This window comes from Caloenas nicobarica, chromosome 3, assembly GCF_036013445.1.
Source record: "Caloenas nicobarica isolate bCalNic1 chromosome 3, bCalNic1.hap1, whole genome shotgun sequence".
NCBI lineage: Eukaryota > Metazoa > Chordata > Aves > Columbiformes > Columbidae > Caloenas > Caloenas nicobarica.
Genome location: NC_088247.1, coordinates 89,600,770 through 89,624,517, shown reverse-complemented (window position 1 = coordinate 89,624,517; position 23,748 = coordinate 89,600,770). Strand labels below are relative to the sequence as shown.

At 42.5% G+C, this 23,748-nt stretch overlaps 1 protein-coding gene across 1 annotated transcript; it reads left to right on the top strand.

Annotated features, from left to right (window-relative positions):
* Positions 1 to 20,015: 20,015 nt before the first annotated feature.
* On the top strand, positions 20,016 to 22,340 carry SAYSD1 (SAYSVFN motif domain containing 1). Its single transcript, XM_065632044.1, has 3 exons — positions 20,016 to 20,201; positions 20,282 to 20,574; positions 20,733 to 22,340. The coding sequence occupies exons 1-3, from the start codon at positions 20,043 to 20,045 to the stop codon at positions 20,893 to 20,895; spliced, it is 615 nt and encodes a 204-aa protein (XP_065488116.1). The 5' UTR covers positions 20,016 to 20,042; the 3' UTR covers positions 20,896 to 22,340.
* The last annotated feature ends 1,408 nt before the right edge of the window (positions 22,341 to 23,748 follow it).

The window sequence follows — 23,748 nt, the reverse complement described above, 5'->3', positions numbered from 1 at the left end:
CAGAAAACAGGGAGCCTTGACATTGGAGTCTGCAGACAAAGAGCTCCTTACTGGGAAATAAGTGGAAAAAACCCGAGGAGTCGTCCCTCCCTCACATGGGCATAACAGGCAACTCTGTGGAGTAACACACAAACCAAGGGAATCCTGCCATCTCTAGGGAACGCTTAAAATGTTAAAATTCCTGTTTTCTTTGGCATGTGAAGGAAATATTATTTGTTGTTTTAAAACCAATATTCCGGTAATGCCAACAGAAGAATTTACACATCACATGTACAGTACTGAGGAGCGTAGTGTTTGTGCACATGATATCTATGAGAAAGATGGGTTTGAATATGTCCTAGACATCTGCTGTAAATACTTAAAGTTTGTTAAAGTAGCACTCTTTACAATACATTGATCATTTGGCTGTTTTGTTTCCCTTCCACAATTTAGATGCCTGCTGTCAGCAGAAATTACTCTTCTTTGGTCATCGTGAAGAGCCCCTTTATTCTCTATGGAAAAAATTTTACATCGTCAAGAAATTCTACCCAAGCAGAAGGGAGACTGTCTTTCTTTCCTTCCCCCTGCCCTCCCCACACCAACTGTCCTTGCAAACATCTACTCTGCAGTTCATGCAATGATCCGACTGCTTTGTTCCTCAGCATTGCCTGGTATTCTGAGAAAGTTTGGCTAAACCTGCACAGGATTAGTCACTTTCAGTGGTGGAAAAATGTTCAAGGATATACTCATAGATATTGCTCAGTACCATTTTGCAACAATATATATGAAGGAATTCTCCCATTGCCATCATAATACCCTACAACTAACACTGGGCTGCTTCAGTGCAGTTGTTCATACATAGCTCTGGGGAAATTTTTATGGCCTGTGTTGCAAGTTTCTCAAAATCCAAACCAGAAATTCACTCTGTTGGTTCAGTTCAGTCCCCAATGGCTTGCTTCATTCTGTTTCCAAGGACTTGGGAGTCCAGGGCCCTATTTCCTTCTGCCCAGAGATAAAGCTCAAACATGATGCATGTAGGACAGCTGTGCTTCTCTGGATGCCTTGGAGAACACAAGTGTAACGCAGACTTGAAGGAGATGGGAAATGTCCTGCTCTGATTCCTTCTACCTTTCCAGGGCTCTGCTTAGGGGAATGCTGACGTGGCTGAAGTTTTCTGCCCTACTTCTTCCTCTAGGCAAATTCCCTTCTCCACTCTCCCTTTTATGAATTAGGGACAGATACCTGGACTGCAGAGACTTTTCTTGATAAATATGACTACCCGTCATCCTCTTCCTCGCCTCTTTGTTTTCTTTTGAAAACTATTTACTTCTTGTTGACATCTAGTAAGTGCAGACTGAGCTTTTGAAATCCTGGATAAAGGAGGAGCTCTGATTCCTCCCTTTTAGCCTGCAAGGACAGCCAAGAAAGGGAGAGGCTTTAGCTGACCACCCAGCTACAGGGGAATAGTATGGCAGATAGGCATATCACCAAAGCCGAGCAGGAAGAATCAAAAAGCTGCAGCAGGTTTGGTGATCTGAGGCAGGGACATGGGTGGGAAAGGAGTTGCAGATAAGGGACAGTGTGAGGGGAGGAGTGAGAAGAGGGTGGTAAGAGGGTCCAGGGTGGGTTGCAGGGTCAGGACTAAGAATTTGAAACAGGAGAGGGCTTAATGAGGAGATGCTCTTGAATGGGAGAGGCTGAGGTTGCTGTGGTTAACTTATGGGACATATAAGTGGAAGTGGGGTATTTGACACAAGAGTGGTGAGAAGGGATTTGGGATCGGGGAAAGCTGGAAGGAAATGAGTTGATGAGGACAAAAGGAGTTGCAGACTGAACAATGCAGTTAGGTCATTTGAGCTCTTAGTGGGTCACTGCAGTGCAGGGAGGAGAGATATGACATCTGGATCAGAGGAGGGAACGGACTGGGGACTTGGAGTGTGAGTCAAAGGCAGGATAGGTCAGGAGGATGCTCAAGACCACAGAGACCTTTGGCTCAGGAGGGACTGTGATTACCAAAGGGCTAATCTTGTCCCTACTCATCCGCCCTTCTCACTCGGACACCTCAAAGCAGGACTCAGGAACAAGAAACACCCAGACCCACTTTCTTGCCTCTCTGCCCTGCCCCTTCCACTTGCTCAGACCAGGAGGATCCACCTGTGAAACCCTCCCTTTGCCTTCTCTCCTACTCCCACACTGTAGAGGTGGCACATCAAGCAACACAGCAGAAACTTAAACTCACACAGTCCAATGTTCTCGGTGCTTCCCATTCCCCAAAAGGTGAATGTTTGATCTTGGGCTGCTTCTTTTAGGTAAACTTGGACTTTGAACCACATGTTCAAACACGTAGAGCACAGTTCAGAATTCTAGCAATGGTCTTGATCATGATTTCTTGTTTCTAATATAAACCATGGTAGTGGGAGATAAGAACAACTCCATCCAGATTTCTGTGTATTCCCACACTGTTTGCCATTACTGCAGGTGTAACACTACATCGAACCCACTACACTTCTATTCTCAGATTACATGTCCTTTATTAAAAAAGTCTGAGTATGTTTTAATGAATCTGTAAAATGAATTCTACAGAAATTACTAAACGGCATACGAAATGCAGTAATTGCAAACATGACCTACTAATTTGCTATCAGGTAGTGTGAGAGATTATCATCATGTCCTTGCAAAAGCTATTAATATATGATAATTGTTCTAAAAAATTATATGCATGTAACAACCAGAAAAGAGCACTGTGCATTGTTTGAAATGAACCTGTGATTTGTTAGGAACATTTTCCAAAAATTGAATATGAAGAAATGTTACTGTCTGTGCATGCTCTGGCAAGTATAAACTCATCTTGAAAAACAGTGTGTTTCTCTTGTCAGAGGACAAGACAGTTCCCATGTAGGTTGTACCTTCAGAGGCTGCTGTGACTATATCCTTAGGCTAGTTTCAATATATCTGTCTGTTTCAATTAGGTTTCATGTTTCAATACTGGCAATTTTAAACACATAATTTGTAAAAGTAAAGCAAGAAAGTGAATAAAACGTGGAATCTTTTATTCCAGAAGCTTTAGCCTCAGAATGTGGCCTATAAGCAAGAAGCTGGGGAGTTGTCCATGTTGTATAAAGAGAAATTCAAACTCCCAGGCAGAACGTTGATGAAAAATTACTGAGATGCATTTACATGACCTCAGTAAAGCACATCTGCAGGTAAAGTAATATAAAAAATATTGTGAACTTTTTTTCCAGGGCCCAGAGCACAAAAATAAAGGTTTTCCTTCAGGTGGTATGCGATTACCAGATATGGACTAAGAAATTCTCTGGTGGGACTCAATTAATACAGCAGCCTGAGGTCCATCGTGTTGATCTTAACAGTATTTTTCTAACAAACTGTTATGTTTCATAGATCCTCTTGGCCTTGATTACTTGCCCTAACTGGTGCTATGTTGAATAAAATGGCATCCAGGACTGAAAAAAATTGAAGGTGGCATTGTACTCATACCTATGACATACAAGTTAACTCCCTGAACAACTCAGGCAAGACACTTACTTTTTGGGGGGTTTTTTGTTTGGTTGTTGTACAGTAAAGAGCAAAACTATGGATGTTATGTCACTTAGAATGGAGAATTTATCTAATCAATGTAGTGGTAAATAAAAATAAGGAAAATCAAACAACTTTACCTGCAGATGAATTTCAAGACTTATTAGTCCATCTTCAATGAATGTCCTCTTCTCTACTGAGGACATTCAAGCTCATGTTTTTTACTAAATCCATTTCCTGCATTAAGCTCAGTGTCATGTAGTATAACATGGTACATTAATCTTCTGTTGCCTTTTTATAGCATCTTCCAATTCAAGATCTTAAAATATTTTGTGTTAGTATAGCAATCTTCGGTGTTTCCAGAGTCCTACAGTAAGCTGTTGCCAGAATCCAGAACAAGGGATTGAAGCTCTTGATCCAACACATTGTTCCATTTACCTTCCAAATATTTGAAAAGCAATCAAGCTCAGGTTTGCAAGTAGGTGAATACTCAAAGTCAGGGCCCTGAGAGTCCCAGGAAAACACTCACTGACTTCATGTGTCCTAAACCCCTGAGAAACACCTACCTGGAGCTTTTGGAATAGCAGATACAGGTGAAAATACACATCACTGAGACAATAAACATCTCTGCTCTAGTGTGAGACGTGGATTGGGAAATATCTCAATTTCTTTTTATATTTCTAATTTTAAGTTTCCGCAAAGTAAAACATGGAAAAACTTAAGCTTTTGTTGCCAAATTGGGTTCTGATATGCACAAACATGACTTTCACTGACCTTTTGAGGGAGGGCTATGGACTTCACTGAACACAGCACAGAATAGCATAGGCTTGGAATGGGAAAGTTAAGTAACTAAAAGGGACGTCAAGATATTTATTACCAAGTCAGAAGTACTTGATGAGCGAAAAATGGCCAGCTATCTCAACGCTGGGTTGTGGAATAGATAGAGACACAGTAAAAAACATAAATCAGCAGAATCAACACAACATCACAAAGCCAAAGAAGGAGGATAAAGGTCAACAAAACCAGGGATGTCAGGAAGGCAACAAAAGATGTGACAAAAAAATGGCTGAAAACTGTGAAAGCAAAGTAGGACTTTTATAACTATATCAGGAAGAAAAGGTCTGTGAGAGACTGCTTACGCCAAGGGGAAGTTGTTCACAGATGTGCTAGATAGTGCTGGGAAACACAGCAGTTTCTTCACCTCAGTATTCACCAGGAAGAAAAAGGAGAAACCTGCCAGAATCAAAAATACCTTTTTGTAGAGCCAAAAATGGAAAATTCCTGAACACTAAGTCTGCCCACTACAGCTGACAGAAGAGTATAATGGCATAGTAGAGAGGTCCCAGGGCAGCTGGCATCCCCTCTTACTCCCCAAAAAGGTAAAGATGGCAAGCGGTGACAGGAGGACTGGCAAGAGCCAACTGCAGTATCTGTACTGTTGCAGCACACTGTGGGTCATACCCCAGGAGCAGCTCTCCTCTGCTTCCATGCATAGTGTGTATGAATTTTGGTTTTGCTTTCATTATTTTGTGTGTGTGTGTGTGTGGAAAGCCTTTGGATTTAACTTTAATCGAAGTCCTCCACCTGCTTGCTTTCCTTATATCTTTATTTAAGATGTTTGCTTACTCTTACTCAGGTAGTACAGTGTGCTCAGAAAATGCTGGTTTTTACTTTCAGGGCCAGCATCCACATTTGTCTAGGCTCTGTGCTTACCCAAAAGCTTTTGGGCTCATATAAACAAGGTCATGTTACATTTATAAATAAAACCGTGCATGATTAACTTGTGCATCTCATGGGAGAAAATAAGGTGACACTTAAGGCTGCAAAGCTCACAGATACAAATTGAACAAGGTTAATGAAATTGCACAGAGCAAGAAAGTTTATTACTACAGCTGCTCCTGGACCATCATCCATGAAGAACATCATAACAGAATACTCTATTTAACTGTGGGATGGGTATAGTTCGGGCATGCACAAAGAGAACTTTTTTCTTCTGCTTGTACTCTAACCCTGATTTGGAGAAAGCACTGGTAGGCATTAGCGCAGAGGCAACCATTATTGAGAAGGGGATGCTGCTGTCACCAGCCCCTTCTTGCTGGCAGGAGATAAAGCAAAGGTATTAAAATTCCCATTATGATGATACGTGCAGCACGTTCTTCTGGTCACTGGATAAGTTCTCCCTGACCAAATCTAAAGTCTGCTAAATCTGTAAGCTACTTAATTGCATGACTTACTGAAAATATCCACATTATTTCATAACTGAGCTAGTCTAACTTTAGTTCCTGATTATTAACTCTCTGGTGAACAAGGCCAATCTCAAAGAAAGAGGCCTAATGGACTCCTTCTCTGCTTTCTGAATGTCTTTTTTTTTCCTGGGAATTAGATCAAGATCCTTCAACTCTTGTAATCTAAATTGCTGCTCTCTGACACTTTGGCAACTGAGAAGGGCAAGATTCAAAACAGCATCTTGGAGGTGAAAGGCTACATATCCTGTCAGTGGGAAAACTTTCATCTCCAAAAGCAATGGTATTTGACATCAGGAAAAGCCTTTGTGAAGTCCACCATAATAACAGAAAAGAATTCACCTTGATTTAAAGCATTCTTTTTATGGTGAAATCTAAAAATGGAGCAAGATAGGGTTATAACTTAAATGCAGGAACTGTGACAAGTAATAACTTATATGAGGAAATGGAGGTGCCACAGGGACTGTGTTCCAAGGCAAACTTGTCTTGTGAAAAGAATATGAAGTAATGGCTAAATAAACCAGGGATTTTTTTATTGCATTTTTAATATTGCCTTTTAAAAAAAGAATAGCAGAAGTATGGGAGTGCCTGACACTCAAGAACGGGTTGCTTGCGATTAATATACTGAGGAAACTGCTGAACAGTTTATCCCCATGACAGTACTACCTCTAGGATGTTGCTAAGATCAGGGAAAATGTGGATTATTGATTACCTTGCCTGTGAATCGAACCTGCAGGAATGCTGGAAGGAAAATCTAATATAGTTAATCCTCTTTGTCTTGGGACATTTTCTGAATTTTTGCTCTTGAAACAATTCACTTTCGATGAAGAGTTACTGGTTTAGTTCTGTTTGTTTTTTTTCCTTGTTGTGCCTTTCTCATGTAGAACAATAAGAACTCCACTAAATTGCAGTCTGGTGAGGATTTCTCTCAAGAAGGCTGAGCTGGTGCAGCTTAAACACTGAGGAGCCTGAGAAGAGAAACAAATCGCATCCTTCCCAGTGCTACTTGGTTGGTACCAAACAACTGCACAGTTGTTCTCCCATCCTTTCTACTAGGCTCCAGCAGTAGTTGAGATGTTGTATGTGCCCAAGAGGAGGTCAGGCATTTTGCTGAGCTTTGCTTTTTTGACTCTGAAATCGTGGTCTTCCTGCTCCATTCACCAGAGATGATCGGGAGTTCCTGGAGCAATTTTCCAAATAAAAGACACTTTTTTTTTTTTTTTTTGTAATCCAAATATATTGCAAGAATGTTTCAGCAGAAGATGTTTCCTGTAGTGTGGTAATTCCGATCAACGTGCTGAGAGAGACTTGCAAATAAGCAGAGGCTAGTTAGAGACAGGCTGCATCACTGTGTCCCATGAGGTGACTTGTAGAGGTCACAGTCTCTGGTAAAGCTGTGCATTGAAATTAAGCGCTTGCCATGAATCAAGCAGGGCTGGGATTTGAATGAGAGATCCTTCTTGGTTTATTGTCTTTCTTTTCTCGTGTAAATGTCCTAATTATTTCAAGGCAATTCTTTCATTCTCTTTTCTCCAAAAATAATCTTATCTTCCATTTAAAAAATATTGAATTTGTCCCTGTAAGGAAAATGAAAACTTCTATAAGATCAAAAGTTCAATTTTTTTTTACTAGGCTCTACTGCAGTGTTACAGATGTGGAGCAGGAGATCGATGTCTGTGTCTTTAAGTTTATTCCTGAATCTTCATCCCAATAGATAGTTAATTTATTAATTGTAGGGTTTTTTAAATGAAGTAATAATGTCATCAAAACACCACAAACTGCCTTTGCTCTTCTATTTGGCCCCTAGCACTTTCCCTAGGGATGAGCTCACCATATGTAGCACACTCTGAAGAAATGAGCTGAACATGAAAACCTCCACGCTTTTGACAGCTTGTGTGTGGGGCAGCATTGCTGGAGGAACATGGCACCACAGCATTCCTCTGCAGGTTTAGGGGATGCTTTAATTCGAAAAGTCCCCAAACATTCCATTCTCCCTATTTTGTAGCTCTGAAAAAGCAAAGTATTTGTTGCAACTTGCCTTGAAGTTTGAGAAGCATTTACTCTTCAGCAAGTTCCTAGTGCAGGATCTACACCAGGTGTGTCAAACTCATTTTCACTGGTTACTCCTACATTTATACACTCCTAAAATTACATTTGACCCTGTGAAGGCAACCACGAGGCTGATGTGGCCCCGGTGAAAATAAGTTTGACACCCCTATCTAAACAGTTGCCGCTCCTTGGGGCTTCTGCCACACCTACGCACCACCATGAGCAGCTTGACTCCAGGGCTGCCCTGCAGACACATGTGTGCGCTGGTGGGCACAGCAGCCCTGGAAACGCTTCCTCTCCCAATAACGCCTTTTTGCTACCACCTAGTGGGCATAAGCAGGTGTGATAAAACAGACTTTAGTGGAGGGGTGGATGACAGTAACAGGGAAAGAATGTGGAGAACGGTGTGCAGACATTTTCCCTGAATTTCTTTGCTATAAGATTTTGCTTTGCTGTTCCTGGGACCTGACCCCACTGCCGTTACTGTTGGAGCATGGTGCCGTGCTGGAAGACTGAGTTAAGAGCAGTGTCAGGCTCTTACCCGAGATCTGGACAGGCCAGAGAGTTGGGCAGGGAAAAATTTAATGAAATATAATAAGGGAAATTGTAGAGTCTTACATCTGGGCAGGAACAACCCCAGGTTCCAGTATAGGTTGGGGAATGACCTATTAGAGAGCAGTGTAGGGGAAAGGGACCTGGGGGTCCTGGTGGACAGCAGGATGACTATGAGCCAGCACTGTGCCCTCGTGGCCAAGAAGGCCAATGGCATCCTGGGGCGTATTAGAAGGGGGGTGGTTAGTAGGTCGAGAGAGGTTCTCCTTCCCCTCTACTCTGCCCTGGTGAGACCTCATCTGGAATATTGTGTCCAGTTCTGGGCCCCTCAGTTCAAGAAGGACAGGGAACTGCTGGAGAGAGTCCAGCGCAGGGCCACGAAGATGATTAAGGGAGTGGAGCATCTCCCTTATGAGGAAAGGCTGAGGGAGCTGGGTCTCTTTATCCTGGAGAAGAGGAGACTGAGGGGTGACCTCATTAATGTTTATGAATACATAAAGGGTGGGCGTCACGAGGATGGAGCCAGACTCTTCTCGGTGACAACCAACAGTAAGACAAGGGGTAATGGGTTCAAGCTGGAACACAAGAGGTTCCACTTAAATTTGAGAAGAAACTTCTTCTCAGTGAGGGTGACGGAACACTGGAACAGGCTGCCCAGGGAGGTTGTGGAGTCGTCTTCTCTGGAGATATTCAAAACCCGCCTGGACGCCTTCCTGTGTAACCTCACCTAAGTGTTCCTGCTCTGGCAGGGGGATTGGACTAGATGATCTTTTGAGGTCCCTTCCAATCCCTAACATTCTGTGATTCTGTGTGATTCTGTGATCTGCCTGCCATGATGCTACAGCTCCTTCATCCAGTGCTCCTAGGTGCCTGACGCTTGCTTGTGTTTAGCTGCTTTGGGGTGATGCATGCTGTAAAACTGCCTGAGATCCCAGAAGGTCCACAACACTGTTTATATTGAAGGAAAGACCACAGCTGTCTTCTGACCCTGCACTGGGTTTCATCCAGAGATCAGAGAAACCTTTGCTTAATGTCCTAGGCCTTGACATGAAGGCCACATTTCAGGAGATGTCAGTCAGCAATAGCAAACCACCATAGCAACTTGTCTGAAGGCCACAGAACTGTATGTCAAGTCAAGAACCTTGATTTATGTGCTGTGAAATGTGGCCCTTGGCCTAAAGAGATTACCACCTATTAAATGGAGAGAATACTTTCGTCTTAAACTGGATGTATACACCAACACTGTAAGTGCAATAAAGCATCAACAGAAACAGTTACAATGAAGCATCTAAGACTGGTTAGATGGAAGTGGCCTTGGAAGCCTTATGGCCCTGCTAAGAGTTGAGGACGGGACAGGAGGACCAAGGCTGTGACCTTTGAACATAGATTTCATTTTTCTGCAGTCAGCCAAGACTGGAGAACACAAAAACATAGAACAAAGAACAACAGGAGAGCATATCAACCCCCTCGTGAAGCAAGGTTGAGGTGGAATATGACAACCAAAGACAGATCCAAATCATGATAGGTCTGGAGACATGACACAACTTCTGCCTGCAGGTAACAATGCAGAGTAAAACCAAGTATAGAGCAGATGCCATTTTGTTCATTCTCTTAGGATTTTTTTCAGAAATAAACATAAACACTGAATTGAGACAATCAGACGGGTCCTAGCATTAGGCCTGTACCTTCCATGAGGAATATTGGGCCAGATACTTGCTAATGTATGTGTATGTAGCGCTAGTGATTTTTATGCACCAGCCGATGCTCACTGAGAACCTAGTCAGTTCTGTTCTGTTTATTCATCGTTGGTTTTGTTGTTTTACTGCATGCTAGTAAATCTGGGCAATGTCAGGGAGCAAAAGCAATGCTGGGATAATTATGTGTTTGTCTTAGTAAAAATTCTATTCTTTCATGTATATGATCAGTATTTACTTTGCACTGCTCTACTTAAAATCACTTTTGTTCAAGAAAGTGAATGATCACTGACATCCAATGTTTTAAAACCACTACCAGCAGAAAATATTATTTTAATGAATACAGGAGAATTTTTCCCGGAGGGCGGGAGGGAGGGAAAAGATGACAAAATTTCCTCTGGATAGAAAAAACAATAGTTGTAAAACCTGAAATTAAACTCTGAAATCCATTTACTGAAACAGATATTAAATATACAGGAAGACTTGATCCATTTTTTGCTCAATACACCACATAAAGTTTCTAAAGAAAAGGGTTTTCTTGGTATTCGTCCAGAGCTCTGTTTTCAGTATCCCATGGTCTGAAGACATAGATGCTTTTGTGTAGATTACAATAATATAAATCAAATATATTTCACTCTGTTCATGTGTGAGCGAATTAAAACCAACTTGAGATCTATCAAATCAGTTCTGCAGCAAATAAGTCCATGCCCATAAATGCATCATTAAACATATATGTGATTTTATTTTTAGTTTTTAACTTATCCCAGAAAGACAAACAAATGCCCATCTCAGAAGGGGCAACAGGAATTAGAGAAAGAGGGAGTGTATATTCATCCGATGTAACGTAAATTGTGCTTCAGTCCCTAATCCTGGAACTAAATCCCTTCAGGACCCTGTAGTCAATCCACACATATGTCTTTGGCAGATCAGTGTCAGAAGTGGCTGTGTCTGCAGCAGGGAAAGGGAGGTGTCATCTCAACTCATTTTGTGCAGTTTTCCAACGTCAACTGTATGAATTACAGAAGTGAAGATTAAAGCTGTCTAGCTCTTGGGTTCGTCAGCCAGAGAGTCAGTTTTAGAAAACATATGTTGAAATTCAGTGTGCATGTGATAAAAAACACCTTCATTGAAAGAGAAGGCATATTTTGAAAGTTTAATCTTATCTCACAGAAGCAGATGGCATAGATTTAAAATTTCAGTTCTATTTAGATCCCAAAAGATAAACTAATCTGAACTGTGGAATATTACAGTCATTTACAAAACTATAAAATAGAAATAAATCACAAGGCTGTCACAGTCTTTCTAATATGAATTTAAAATTATGAACCAAATACTCTGGCAGCTTTTTCCCAGGCGAGGTAAAACTACTGAGATTAATACAGAAATCTTTAAGGTAATAATCTAAAATGACAGCAGAGGGTGCTCTCATTTCTCCTTCAGTTCATGGTGTCATGACAGTGTGACTCTCTTAGCCCTAGTATTGTTACTTTCAAGAATCATAAAAAAAAAAAAAAATCTGAAATTCATTGGACGTTATCCAAAAGGGAGTTAGAGACCACGGATGGAGGAAGAAAGTATACACTAGTATGTATTTAAGGCTAGAACTCGACTTCTAAATGTGAAGGTTCTGCAACAAGCACTTTGATTTTGCAAAACTAAAATGTAGAGATTTTTGCTGTTGTCTGTTTCTCTTTTCTCTAGAAACATAAATGTCAGACCTTTTAATCTCTAATATTTCTCCCTCATTAATTCATACCTTATCTGCTACAGACCGTTGCCCTTACTGAACTGCTCAAAAAGAAATGATAGGATAATATTGCTAAATGTTCGCAATGTCCTGCCTGTGAAAGCCACTTAGTCAACCTTTGGAAGAACTGACAAAAGAAGGTATTGCATCCTTTGCTGCCCTCTGAGATAAACAAATGATGCAGAAACAGTCCTCGAGTCTTTTCTGCCATCCGAAATCTCTACTTAACCAGTACATACGACACGTGGTTTCCTTGGATTTGGGCTTTCCCCACCTTCCTTTTGAAGCTTGATTGCTCAAACCATGGTCTATGAGGCCCTCATCAAGCAAAGTACTTAACCTCTGGTCCAGTTTGACTGAAGGCATGAGGTCATATGCTGAACTTGCTGCTGAGGGTGCAATGCTGAGGGTGCAATCCTTCAGGATAAGCCCAAAAATACCAAAACACAGCCCATGGTTTCTAAACCTGCTAGAGGCCCTAGAGTACTCCTCGTTCTCTTATTGCTCTAAAACCAGCCAGACCCAGTTTCGAACTTTACTTGTCCTAAATAAGCAGGACATAAACATGCATAAGGTACAAAATCTGTGGTAAATACAGTATAATAAATATAATAAATTTTCTGGATCTGTCATGGTTAAAAAGTAAAAGTTCCCAAGTTTTTCTTGTGTTGTTTTTAAGGGAAATAATGTGAAGCAATTTTGTGTGAGGCCTGCAGGTCTCATCAAGCAGATGGCAAGGTATGAGCTCAGTTTAATACATCAGAAGACATAATCTCAACCCCATTGTAGTTCTGGCAAATTTCCCACTGACTTCAGTGGCATCAGGATTTCACATCACAGGGTCTCATCAGTTCAGGAAAGCTGAGAGTCTGGCTCGGTGTCTCCATTTCCGTCAGAAGCCCTGAAGTATCTCCATCTTCCCCACTGCTGCTCTCACATGAATTCTCTTGTCCTTCTCTCCTACCTGGGTATTCATCTAGTCCCACCTGACTGGGCTCTACACCTGAGATTTTGTGTCTTGATTGTTATCTAGAGGAGACTGCTGCTGAGTCTCTGCTTGCTGTGGTGCTTGCTATGGGTCTGTGAAGAACTGGGTTGTTCCTGGGCTTAGAGCCAGGCCCAAGCCACGGATATAACCTCAAGAGAAAGTGGTAACTGGTGGAAGACTGAGGATTTTCCACTTTTGAGGATGTCAGAGGTAGGCTTCTGCATTATGTCTTGGATTTTGGAATACTGAATAGATTTTTTTGCAAGTCAGGGTTGGCAATGTGTTTAATTCAAGGAGTTATTAGCCAGTTTCATAAGGCAAAGTTGCCTCTTACTAGCTTTCAGCAGTTAGCAAATGCTGTCTTTCTGTGAGTCTTTTATGAATTTAAGACCTACTTAGATCTTGCTTCTTTTTCCATTCTGCCTCACACAGGCTTTGCTTCCAGATCTTTATTCCATTTATTAGAATACTGACACAAAAAATACTTTGTGAATTATACCCTATGAAGTTTAACATAAAAAGCAAGGAATTCAGATTCCTAAGACCTCTGTGCCACCATTGTACCTTTTACTTTGGTTGTATCCATTTGAGTTCCTGTGTTTTCTTTACTGTCATGAAGACACATTTGTTAGTATTTTCTTAATGAATTAAAAGTCAGCTTTTGGGGACTAAGATCCAAATTAGCATATAATTACCTATAGTGGCGCTGAAACTTCAATTAGGCCCTTACACACAGATCAGTTGCCCTCTGGACTCTGACTTGACCCAAAAAGACAGTTATGAGATATTAGATAAATAGGGCAGGGGCAGTCACTGAAATATGGGTGAGGAATTCGGACAGAACTTAGATTATTTGGCTGCAATCCAAGACGGCCATGTATAAAACCTCTGCCCTGGTAATAAGCCAGGCTTTGTCCAGAAAGCTTTCTTGGGCGCTCCTGTCTGCCTGCAGAAGTGCTGTCATCTGAACTGAGCAGAGCATCTTCATGTCCTATTTTCTATAAATTTAATTTGGGATTCTCAAACGACTCATTCCTAGGGGTGGTAAGTTGCTCTGGTACACAGTTGAAATACCTGACAGCTCTGGTTTCAGCACAGAGCATTAATAAAGTAATCACCATTTCCATTAGAAAATGAATGAGTACTTGGGGAAACTTCATACTGATGGTGATGGCCACATTTTGTACAATGGTATAACAGCTAGAGCATTTTGCCACTGAACACTGGGGTTTTCACAGCTGATTCTGATGATGTACCAGCCTTGACTCATTGCACTGGTGGGATATAAAGCTTTCTTCTCCTGCCCTCCTCCCAGGGTCACAAGCCCATAGAAATCCCTTCCGTAACTGGCAGATGAGTCTGGAGATTAAGTTCATTACTGCTGCACCTGTCTTATATTTGTGTATGCCACCCACCAACTTTCACTAGTGGACCCCAACACAGCTTAGAGCTTCTGCTGCAGTGACAATCAGTTATTTGACCTATTCTGTAGCATAGTTTGGAAATAAGCAGTTGCTATATCATGTGTTTAAATAGCATTTTGGAAAAGTGTTTTCCTAGGTCATGCTGAAAGGCTAAAGTTCTCTTGGTGGATTGGCGAGTATACTCCTGCCTTTGAAAAGACTAGGGAAGGCCCTAAAATATTTGGGCTTGGAGTGAATATTTTTTTTTTAATTCTAGGTTTGTCTAGAAAGCTTTCTTGGGTGTTCCTGTCTGTCTACAGAAGTGCCGCTAACCTTTCATCATCCGTTAACTGTGATTTGACTGACTAGTTTCACTCTGGTGGCAATCATCATAAACATTCCAAAATCCAGCGTAGGAGTTGGGGCTAAGAGAAGATGGTGATGGTGATAAATTGACCAAAAGACTAAACCAATAGTATTTCAATAAAATCTGGCAGTTTGTGAGAATTAATAGTTTGGACTTTTGTCCTGTGGATTACATGGAGATATACACATACATCTGTTTTATTTTAGGTAAGCTCATTTCTTTCACTTAGAGCCAAGGAAGAATAGCACTGCCATGGTGTCTCCTTTATCTTGTGTTCCCTGAATAATATGTGGGAATTAAGAATTAGTGCTAACCCCTAGCACCTGGTATACCTGCCTGTCTCAGGGGTCCAGGTGCAGTTTCACCCCCATTTGGATTGTTTCTAGGCAAATGATTTTTATCAGCAAGAGCCCGAGGCTCCAACTGGTGGGCAGGAACACACATTGCCAAGTGTGATGAGAGCTCAGTGCTCTTGGGTGATGATTTGCCCTATCATATAGGGTAGAGATGTGAAGGCATGAGAAATGGTTTTTGCAAAGCCTTTCTGGGCATTCTGCTCCTCTAAAAATTAAACTTGTCCATGCTCTGCTCCTCTTCACATTTTTGTGGGAGTGGCTCTATAAAACCGGCAGTCGAGATGAACATTAAAGTTTACAGTGTACTCTTAATGAAAGGCTTCTGAAAAGAAAGTGTGTAGGTATGTGAGGGGGTAATATATTCCTCTTTTATCTTCCTCTCTCTTTATTCACCTTCTGGCATATAACATTTTCCACATTTTAAACTCCGATGGATTGGAAGGAAATAGGTGTGGAACCAGAACTGAGATCCAGAATCAGGTTTAAGATGTCCTCTCATGTTTGCTTTACTTCATATTCCTTGTCTGTGACACGAGGGAACTGCTGTTACAGCATCTAGTTATGCATTGTTGTGGTTAAGTGCTGTGCAAACCCAGAATTAAAAAAATATTCATGTCAAGCCCAAAGAGCCTTATGTATTTCCAACTTCACAGAAGGGCTTTGATAGTTAATTTACAAAGTTAGGAGGTTTTTTTAAGTTTTGAGAAGAGTGGACTGGTTAAACCTAACATAATGTTGACAGATCAGAGAGACAAATCAGGCTTCCTTTCACTTCAGTTATAGTGAATTTCAGGTGGCAGCTGCGTTATTGCCCACTCTATCTATATGACAAGAATCAAAAGGCAGTATTCTGATCTTTTGAAGTTCTGTAACAGTTTTCAAAACTTCGACTTTCAAATCAGATCAAAGCTATGAATATGGCAAAACAATCCCAGCTAGAATGCTCATGGGGTGTTGTCTTCTAAATATAATAAAGTAGCTTATCTCTCTTTTCTGTTACAATGATTTCACTAAATATCTGACATTTACAGCTGGCATTGTACCAGTGAGGGATATTTACTGTGCTCTTTTCTCAAATTGAGGTTTGCCATGAAATTATAAGGAACATTTCAGAGTTGTGACAGAAATATTGATAATTCAGCTTCGCCCATGTTTTAATGTGTTTAAATATAGAGCATTTCAGCATATAAAGCAATAACATAAGTGCTAGTATCTCAGCGCCTTTTAGCATACACTGCTGAATATACAAATGGAGACCACATTTGGAGACCACACAGATGTGAAAATTTGCAATTCAGAACCTAGACTCATTCAATAAAAAGACAGACAAAAAATTTCCTTTACGTCTAAAGGCAAAGTACCCTGATGCTGTTATTTTAGGAAAGAAAATTAATGAACATTTTTTACAAAGGAAGCAGCTCTTCTCTGCATTTTAGAACTGATTAGTAAATGGATATGCAGAAAGCTCCGTAGAGAATTAGACAAGTATGAATCTGTGCACTTCAATCTATTTTATACATGTTCTCTAAGACCTCAACAACTAAAGCTAATGCTCCCTCAGCTCCATTGAACTGATTAAGCTAGGTCATTACATTAATAATGCTTTGCCCTTCTGTCTGCATTTATGGCACTTAGCAAGTCAGCGTGTGTGTGGATGCTTATCTCATGAAGGAGAAAGCTCCTGTCAATGAATTAGATTAATCCATCAAGAGAATTAATGTGACTTGATTAGTGTTGATACATCTGAAAAAGCTGGTGTGCATGAACAGATATTTGCAGCTGTAGGAAGTAACAACACTCCAAACCACCGACCAAGGCCCTGAGCTATTGAATAAAGAGGTTGCTGATGCCAAGACGTGGTGACGAGCTGCTGCTGTGATAAATGCAAAGGGTGCCACAGGATCTGAACGTTGCTGTCAACACTCAGCTTAACTTGGGTTGGTATTGTGCCACAAATAGTTCTAATGCCTTATGCAAAAATATCTCCCCAAATTCATTTTCAGTTCTCTTGCTTCCTTAATGAGCATGAAAGAGCAGAGACACTTGAAAATTAAGTAAGAAAAACTCTGCAGTCACCCCCCAAAAATAAATGATTGACTGCACGTTGGACATGGCCCTGTTAGTTTTCTTGTTTTGTCAGTTCTTTCAGCAGCCATTTCATCTCCATCAGTGCGCTTGCTGATGGAGAGCCATACCCAAGGTTGCTAATGGGTTGGAAATTCCCAATTACGGCAAAAGTAGTCCCTTAAACCAGTGCTAACTGCCTGAAAGCAGAATGCAAAAACTCTTCTGTATCACAAGTATTAAAATGTAATGAAAATTTGATAACTGGGATAAAGGAAAATGTTTCAAAATTGCTGAAGTGGAAATATATGAAGAACAACACGTTTTCTTCTTAGCAGAGAGAAATGCATGTGGGCTTCTTTGTATTACAGACATGACAATTATGATTTAGCATGAAACCAAGTTAAAAAAATCACAAGTTTTTAAAGTTATCTTAATGCTGCCTCCTAAAAGTTGACGGGCAGTTCTAGAATTTCAGTTATCAAGAATGAAGCATTAGCAATCTATCAACAGCACCCAACATATTTCGTTAGTGATTGACTTAGCTGCAGCAAAGGGGAGCAAGACTTGGCTCATAGTCTCACACCTACAAAAAGTCTATATTCAATTTCATTTTCTCATAGATAGTTAGAAAGGCATTGACCAACTCAAGAGTTCCAGAAAAGTGTCCTTCAACTTCTCCATGTTTCCCCTGCCCTCCCAACCACTGGCTGAAGATCCAAAGACTGGGCTTGGTGAACTGCCCAGGACCTTTGTAAGCACTGGAGCAGGGAACAATTTGTCCAGAAGGTTTGTTAAACAAATAAACAAAACTAAGTGTCTATTCAGTGAAGCTGTTTGTTTAAAAACAAGATATACTGAAGTCATTTAAGACTTTATGGATACAAATTTGTTTAGATATCTGTCTGCAGTGTAACACTCATTTAACGATGAGGTTACTGAAGTCACTTAGGCTTCAAAGGCACAATTCATGGCACACTCACGTTTCCTAACAACACATGGTAATATAGGTGGCCTGACACAGCCATAAAACAGCTATTTGGATGCACAACATCAAATATGTACTAAAACCAGTACATTTGGAATAAAATCTGAATGCATGTGAATCACTGGGTGCAGCTTGCGAAGGTGGTATTAAACTCAAGTATAACCATTCGTTTGATTAACGATGCATGCGGAACATAACATGTCGAATTACCCAGCACTTCTTGGAGGAGCTGTTTTCATGAAGAGTAGTACAAGAGGAAGGAGAAAAAAATCAAAATAAAATCATGTCCTGTGCATGCTATCTTAAAACATTTTGACTGTTATTTCAAAATCAAATTTCCACAAGTAAAGAGAAAAATGTCATACACTGTGGTAGTTTTTTGCAAAGTCGGAAGGTTAAAAGAAAGTTATTTTGTAACGAAGCATAAAATAGGCATTTGAAAAATGATTTAGCTGGAAAAAAACATAATTTTTTCCACATTAAGATAACTTAAGAACACCCAAATTGATTTTTATTAGACTTCTCATATTCACTTCTGAGCTGACACATGCATGAGATATTCAGCCCTAAAGGTCATTTCTGAGAAAGCTATAAGTAACTGGAAACAGCACTGCAGGATGAAACGATGTCTCATCGCTAACTATTACTGCTGGAGAGTGATAAATATTTTACTCTTAAGGCTAAGAGCTGGCTCCTGTAAATAAATTTCTATTTCTCGGTTCTACTGATAGCTGAAAGATGATCATAGAATCATAGAATCATTTCGGTTGGAAGAGACCCTCAGGATCATCGAGTCCAACTGTAACCTAACCTATCTCTAGCACTAAGCCATGTCCCTAAGAACCTCATTTAAATGCCTTTTAAACACCTCCAGGGATGGTAACTCCACCACTTCCCTGGGCAGCCTGTTCCGATGCCTGACAACCCCTTCCATGAAGCATTTTTTCCTAATACCCAATCTAAACCTCACCTGGTGCAACTTGAGGCCATCTCCTCTTGTCCTATCACTTCCTACTTGGGAGAAGAGACCAACACCCTCCATGCTACAACCTCCTATTTGTAGACAGCGATAAGGTCTGTGACAGAGATGATTTCCCCTATTTTAAATTTGTTTAAATAGAGAGTGGGATGGTCCAGCCATGTTCTAGGACACATCCCTGCCGAGGGTCGCTGGTGAAGCCCACAGGTCTGTGTTGGAGGGAGCCCCCCGCCTGCTTCTCCGTGGCAGCCACCTCAGGCAGGCCAAGCAAGCGTGGCCACTGGCTGTGCCCAGCACAGCTGCCCTCGGTCACCACACCACCCCTGCCCAGGCTGCTCGGCGCTTCTCCTGAACGGCTGCTCAAACGCCCAGCGCAGATATTGGTAGTCACCGGGGCTGCTGATGTATGTCATGCTCTGCAGGCTTCGGTCAACTCATGCTTTGTTCTCTCCTGCTCCTTTTTCTTCCTGGTGTTCATATGAGTAATTAAGGTTTAAATATCATAGGATCATGGAATGTCCTGAGTTGGAAGGGACCGACAAGGCTCATCGAGTCCGGCTCATGTCCCTGCACAGGACAACCCCACAGTTCACACCATGTGTCTGAGGGCCTTGTCCAGTCTCTTCTTGAACACTGTCAGGCTTGGGGCCGTGACACCTCCCTGGGGAGCCTGTTCCAGTGTCCACCACCCTCCGGGGGAAGAACCTTTTCCTCATGTCCAGCCTGAACCTCCCCGGCAGATCTTGCTGCCATTCCCTCGGATTCTGTCATTCGTCACTAAAGAGTAGAGTTCGGGTACGGGAGGGGGAAGGGAAGGTCTTTGGTGATTTTTCACCTTTTCTCCAGAGCTAAATGGCAGGCACGCCTATCAATTTGGAAAAAGCGGGGGGGCAGCTGGTTGCCTGACTCCCTCAGATTTGGGCCGAGGCACCCCCGGGGCCTCCCCGCTCCGCCCCGCTCCCCGGCCGCACCGCCCCCTCGGGCCGGCCCGCAGGGCGGCGCGCGCCGCCCGGCAACCGCTGCCCCCGGGGCGGGGCGCTCCTGGGCCCCGCCCCTCACAGGCACGTCACGGGCGCCCTTGCGCAGGCGCGGGGCGGCCATGTCGGCCGCCGTGGAGCGGCGGCTGGCGGAGTTTCGGGCCGTCCGCGGCAGCGCCGCCGTCTCGCCGCGCCCCGCGGAGCCGCCGGGGAAGGCCGCTACTCCAGAGCCCGCCGGAGAACAGCAGGCCGCCACAGCGGGTCCGGGCGGCGGCGCTCAGGTGAGCGCCGAGGTGGGCGGGGCGGGGCCGTGTGGCGGCGGGTCGGGGCCTGACGCCACGTCTCGCTGCTGCCTCCACAGGCCCGTCCCGGCGGGGAGGCGGTGGCGGCTCCGGTGTGGGCGCGTCCGCTGCTGCTGAAGGTGCTGCTGTGGGCGGTGCTGCTGGCGCTGTTCGCCGAGCTGGAGCTGGGGCTGCCCTACTTCGTCCTCTCCCTGCTCTACTGGATGTACGCCGGCACCCGCGGCCCCGGCGAGCGGCGGCGCGGGGAGCTGAGCGCCTACTCCGTCTTCAACCCCGGCTGCACCGCCATCGCCGGGACGCTGACGGCCGAGCAGTTGGAGCGGGAGCTGTATTACCGGCCCGCCGCCGGGAGGTAGCGGCCGGCCCGGCGGGGACACCCGTTTTGCGCTCCCCCACCGCGCTGCCTCCACCCCTGCGGACTACGGACCCGAGGAAGGGCTAGGGGAGGAGAAGGGGGTTCTCTCTATGCAAAACGCCGCATGCGCCTTAGTCCTGGCCCGCTCTCCCCAGGCGCGGTCCGGTCCCGAATAAAGCCGTGGCGAAGCCCGCGCTCTGGTCTCGTTTCCTGGGGCGCTGGCAGCAAAGCCCCGGGCAGCTGGTTTGGCCGCTGCTGCAGTGGCACCGAGGGGCACGGCCTGGTCACAGCGGGAGCTGCCAGCGGGTCGGCTGGTGAATTTCGGCCCCTGCTGACCTTTGGCAGCAGTATCAGGAAGGCTGGAGTTTGACGGCACCTTTAGTGGAATGGTTAACTGCTTTTCTTCCCAGCACTGCCTGGAATCCTCTTGCTGAAGAAAAGACATGAAGCACCATCCATATACCTAAAATAGGCTGCTGCTTCTGTTCACACTCTTGTTTTTCATCTAACACAAACATCCGATTTTAATGCCAGATCCCTGTTTGCTTTGTATTACAGCTTTGATGTTTTGTAATTTAAGAAAAAAAAGACTTGTTATTATTCCTGGCAGGTAATACATGATTTTCTTTAAACATAATTTAGAAAAATATTAGGGTCAGTGTGCAGCAGACATGGAAATGCAAGAGGCCCTCAGATAGAAAGGGATTTGCCCCATTGTTGGCTACAGTCCTTTTTGCACAGCACAGCTGTTGATGCTGCTCACCATCATCCCACAGACTGTCAGGTGTTCTTGTATGATCCACCAGCATTTTTAATTTATAGATCATTGTGTTAAATCACTAAGTCTTAGTAAAGAGCAGCCGGTAGAACTTCTGGCTCTGAGGACTGAGTTGAGAAGAAGAGTCACAAACTGGTCTTTCCAATCCTGTTTCATTGTGCCTTTTCTAATTTAATAGTTACACACCATGTTCAGGCTTGACTTGCCACAAGTTTCATCATTGGTTGGGGAAACAAAAGGAAGTGTTTTGAATTTAATTGGACTGGAAAGAGAAACACAAGTAATGTATTTAACACTGCTAAGCATCTCTCAGTAGCTCTCCACAGTGCTCTCTTAGCTTCTATATTGGGCTATTATATAAATTCCAAATGTTCCTATTTAAAGCCAAGCACAGAATTTTTGGATTTGCACATATTCCTCTGGTAAAGACCCCTAGAGTTCTCACTATTCTTACTGATTCCTTATGACTCTATACAATGTAGTGCATTGTGGTTTTGATTAACATAGCCTCTGCAGGTTCAAAGGCCTCTATGCAGTGGACATAGAGTTGCAAATATAAAGCTTTGTTTTCTTGGAAGAACCGTGAACTGTGAGTCCTCTCATTCTTAAAAAGTATTCCAATTATGCAATAAGAAGGAGTCAGGTGATACTTAAATATACCAGTGAGTGACAGAATTTTGTGAGTTGAAACTTTATTCACAAGAATAAAAATAAACATCAGCATAGTGTTCATGGGGAGCTGATAATCTGACATATTGTACAGTTTGGTTCTGTGGGTATTTTTTAAAACAAGGAAATGCATGCAAATAAATATTAAATATAAGGTAACATCCACGACATTATAAAACTTTATAGCAGCAATGATGGAAATAAAGTTTTCATTTGCTATAAACTCTAGTTACATTATGTCCAGGTGAATTTATAGACTCTTCTATTTAATGCTTCATGAAACAAGTTACCACAATAACTGAGCATGAAGCTGAAAGGCACAAGAAATAAAAATTCACACAGTTCATCTGTTCCAGTGCTTTGTGTTGGTTTGTTTATTTCATGCTACTCAAATAACTGCACATTATAAATTCTGTGATAGAGATGGCATGAATAACAACAAAGGCTTGTAAAAGGTTTTACTGAAGTAGATAAAGTATGATGGAGAAATTGGTGTTTAGGCCTTGCTGAAAGTATTTCTCAAAATACATGATTAGTGTAATTCTGCTTTGGTGGCAATTACTTTCACTGAGTTGTTCCCTCAGTACTTGGAGGGGATTTAAAAAGGTTTGAAGGAGTACTTAATCAGAGAGGGAAAAAAACAATTCCAGCACAACCCTCTGCTTGGCCAAGATCTTACTTTGTCATCTTAACTTTTCTCTTGTATTCTAACAAGGCAGAAGTTACCAAGGTAAGTTTGTCATCTGGTGCTGGAGCCATTCTTGTGGCCCAAAGCCCTCCGTTCCTAAGTGACTGGGAAGGACAAGAAGAGCCTAGTAACTCAAAAGCATGTCAAACTGTTGAAAGAATCTTGTGACAGCAACTAAGTACAGGTTTGTAACCACACATGTAAATACTTTCTATTCCTCTGTCTGTCCTCTTTCACTGGTTACGCATACTCTTTCCAGCATAATGGTGAGTTTAAAACACTTCCATAATGTCCTGTTTTCATAGCAAAACTATCATCTTGCTAACAGCTGTGCAAGTAGCAGAAACATTTTTGCAGGTTTGCACACAACTGAGCAGGGCTCTGGAAAACTAGCACCCACACGAATATTCATGAGTGAAATTATTCCCTTCAGTGTGCATTATCATACAGCTGTAAATTTCATCTGTCATCATGGTGCCTTTTCACCTTCCAGTGACTAACTTTATTAGTCTTTTCCTATTCAAAGCACTTAAGGGTAGATGTTAAATAGAAACATCAAGCATACTCTTTATGTACTAGAAGCTAATTAACTAAATTGCAGGACAGCAGTTGACATACGCACATAGTAATCACGTATTGTATTGATGGTCACACAACAAAGAAGCTAGTTATTAAATTTATAGAAGAACCTGAGGTGCTTCATTCCAAGGACAGCTCTGCAACCCATGTTAGGAAGGGAAGGCCTGGAAAGGGCCCATGTAGAAGCCAGCATGCTAAACGTACATAAGCCAGCCTGAGACCTGTGGTGGATTTCTACAAACATTTCTGACTTTCCCCCCTGCCCCGGAGCACAATTACAAGCATGATAGCAGAAGAAGGTAACCCATGCTCTCTAATTAAATTCTAACCTGATGATTGCAATACCAATCCACCCTGTTGGCAATTTGGATTCTAATACAATGATTAAATAATCTCATGCAAAGCAATCTAGCTTCAGGCAGGAAAGATGCTGAATTGCATCCTAGAATATCCAGTC

Bases quoted from the DNA above. Each gene is read 5' to 3' on its own strand.
- SAYSD1 (XM_065632044.1), top strand. From the start codon at position 20,043: ATGTCGGCCGCCGTGGAGCGGCGGCTGGCGGAGTTTCGGGCCGTCCGC. The intron at 20,202-20,281 runs GTGAGCGCCGAG...CTGCCTCCACAG, and splicing joins GTCCGGGCGGCGGCGCTCAG to GCCCGTCCCGGCGGGGAGGC. The intron at 20,575-20,732 runs GTAGCGGCCGGC...CGCTCTCCCCAG, and splicing joins TACCGGCCCGCCGCCGGGAG to GCGCGGTCCGGTCCCGAATA.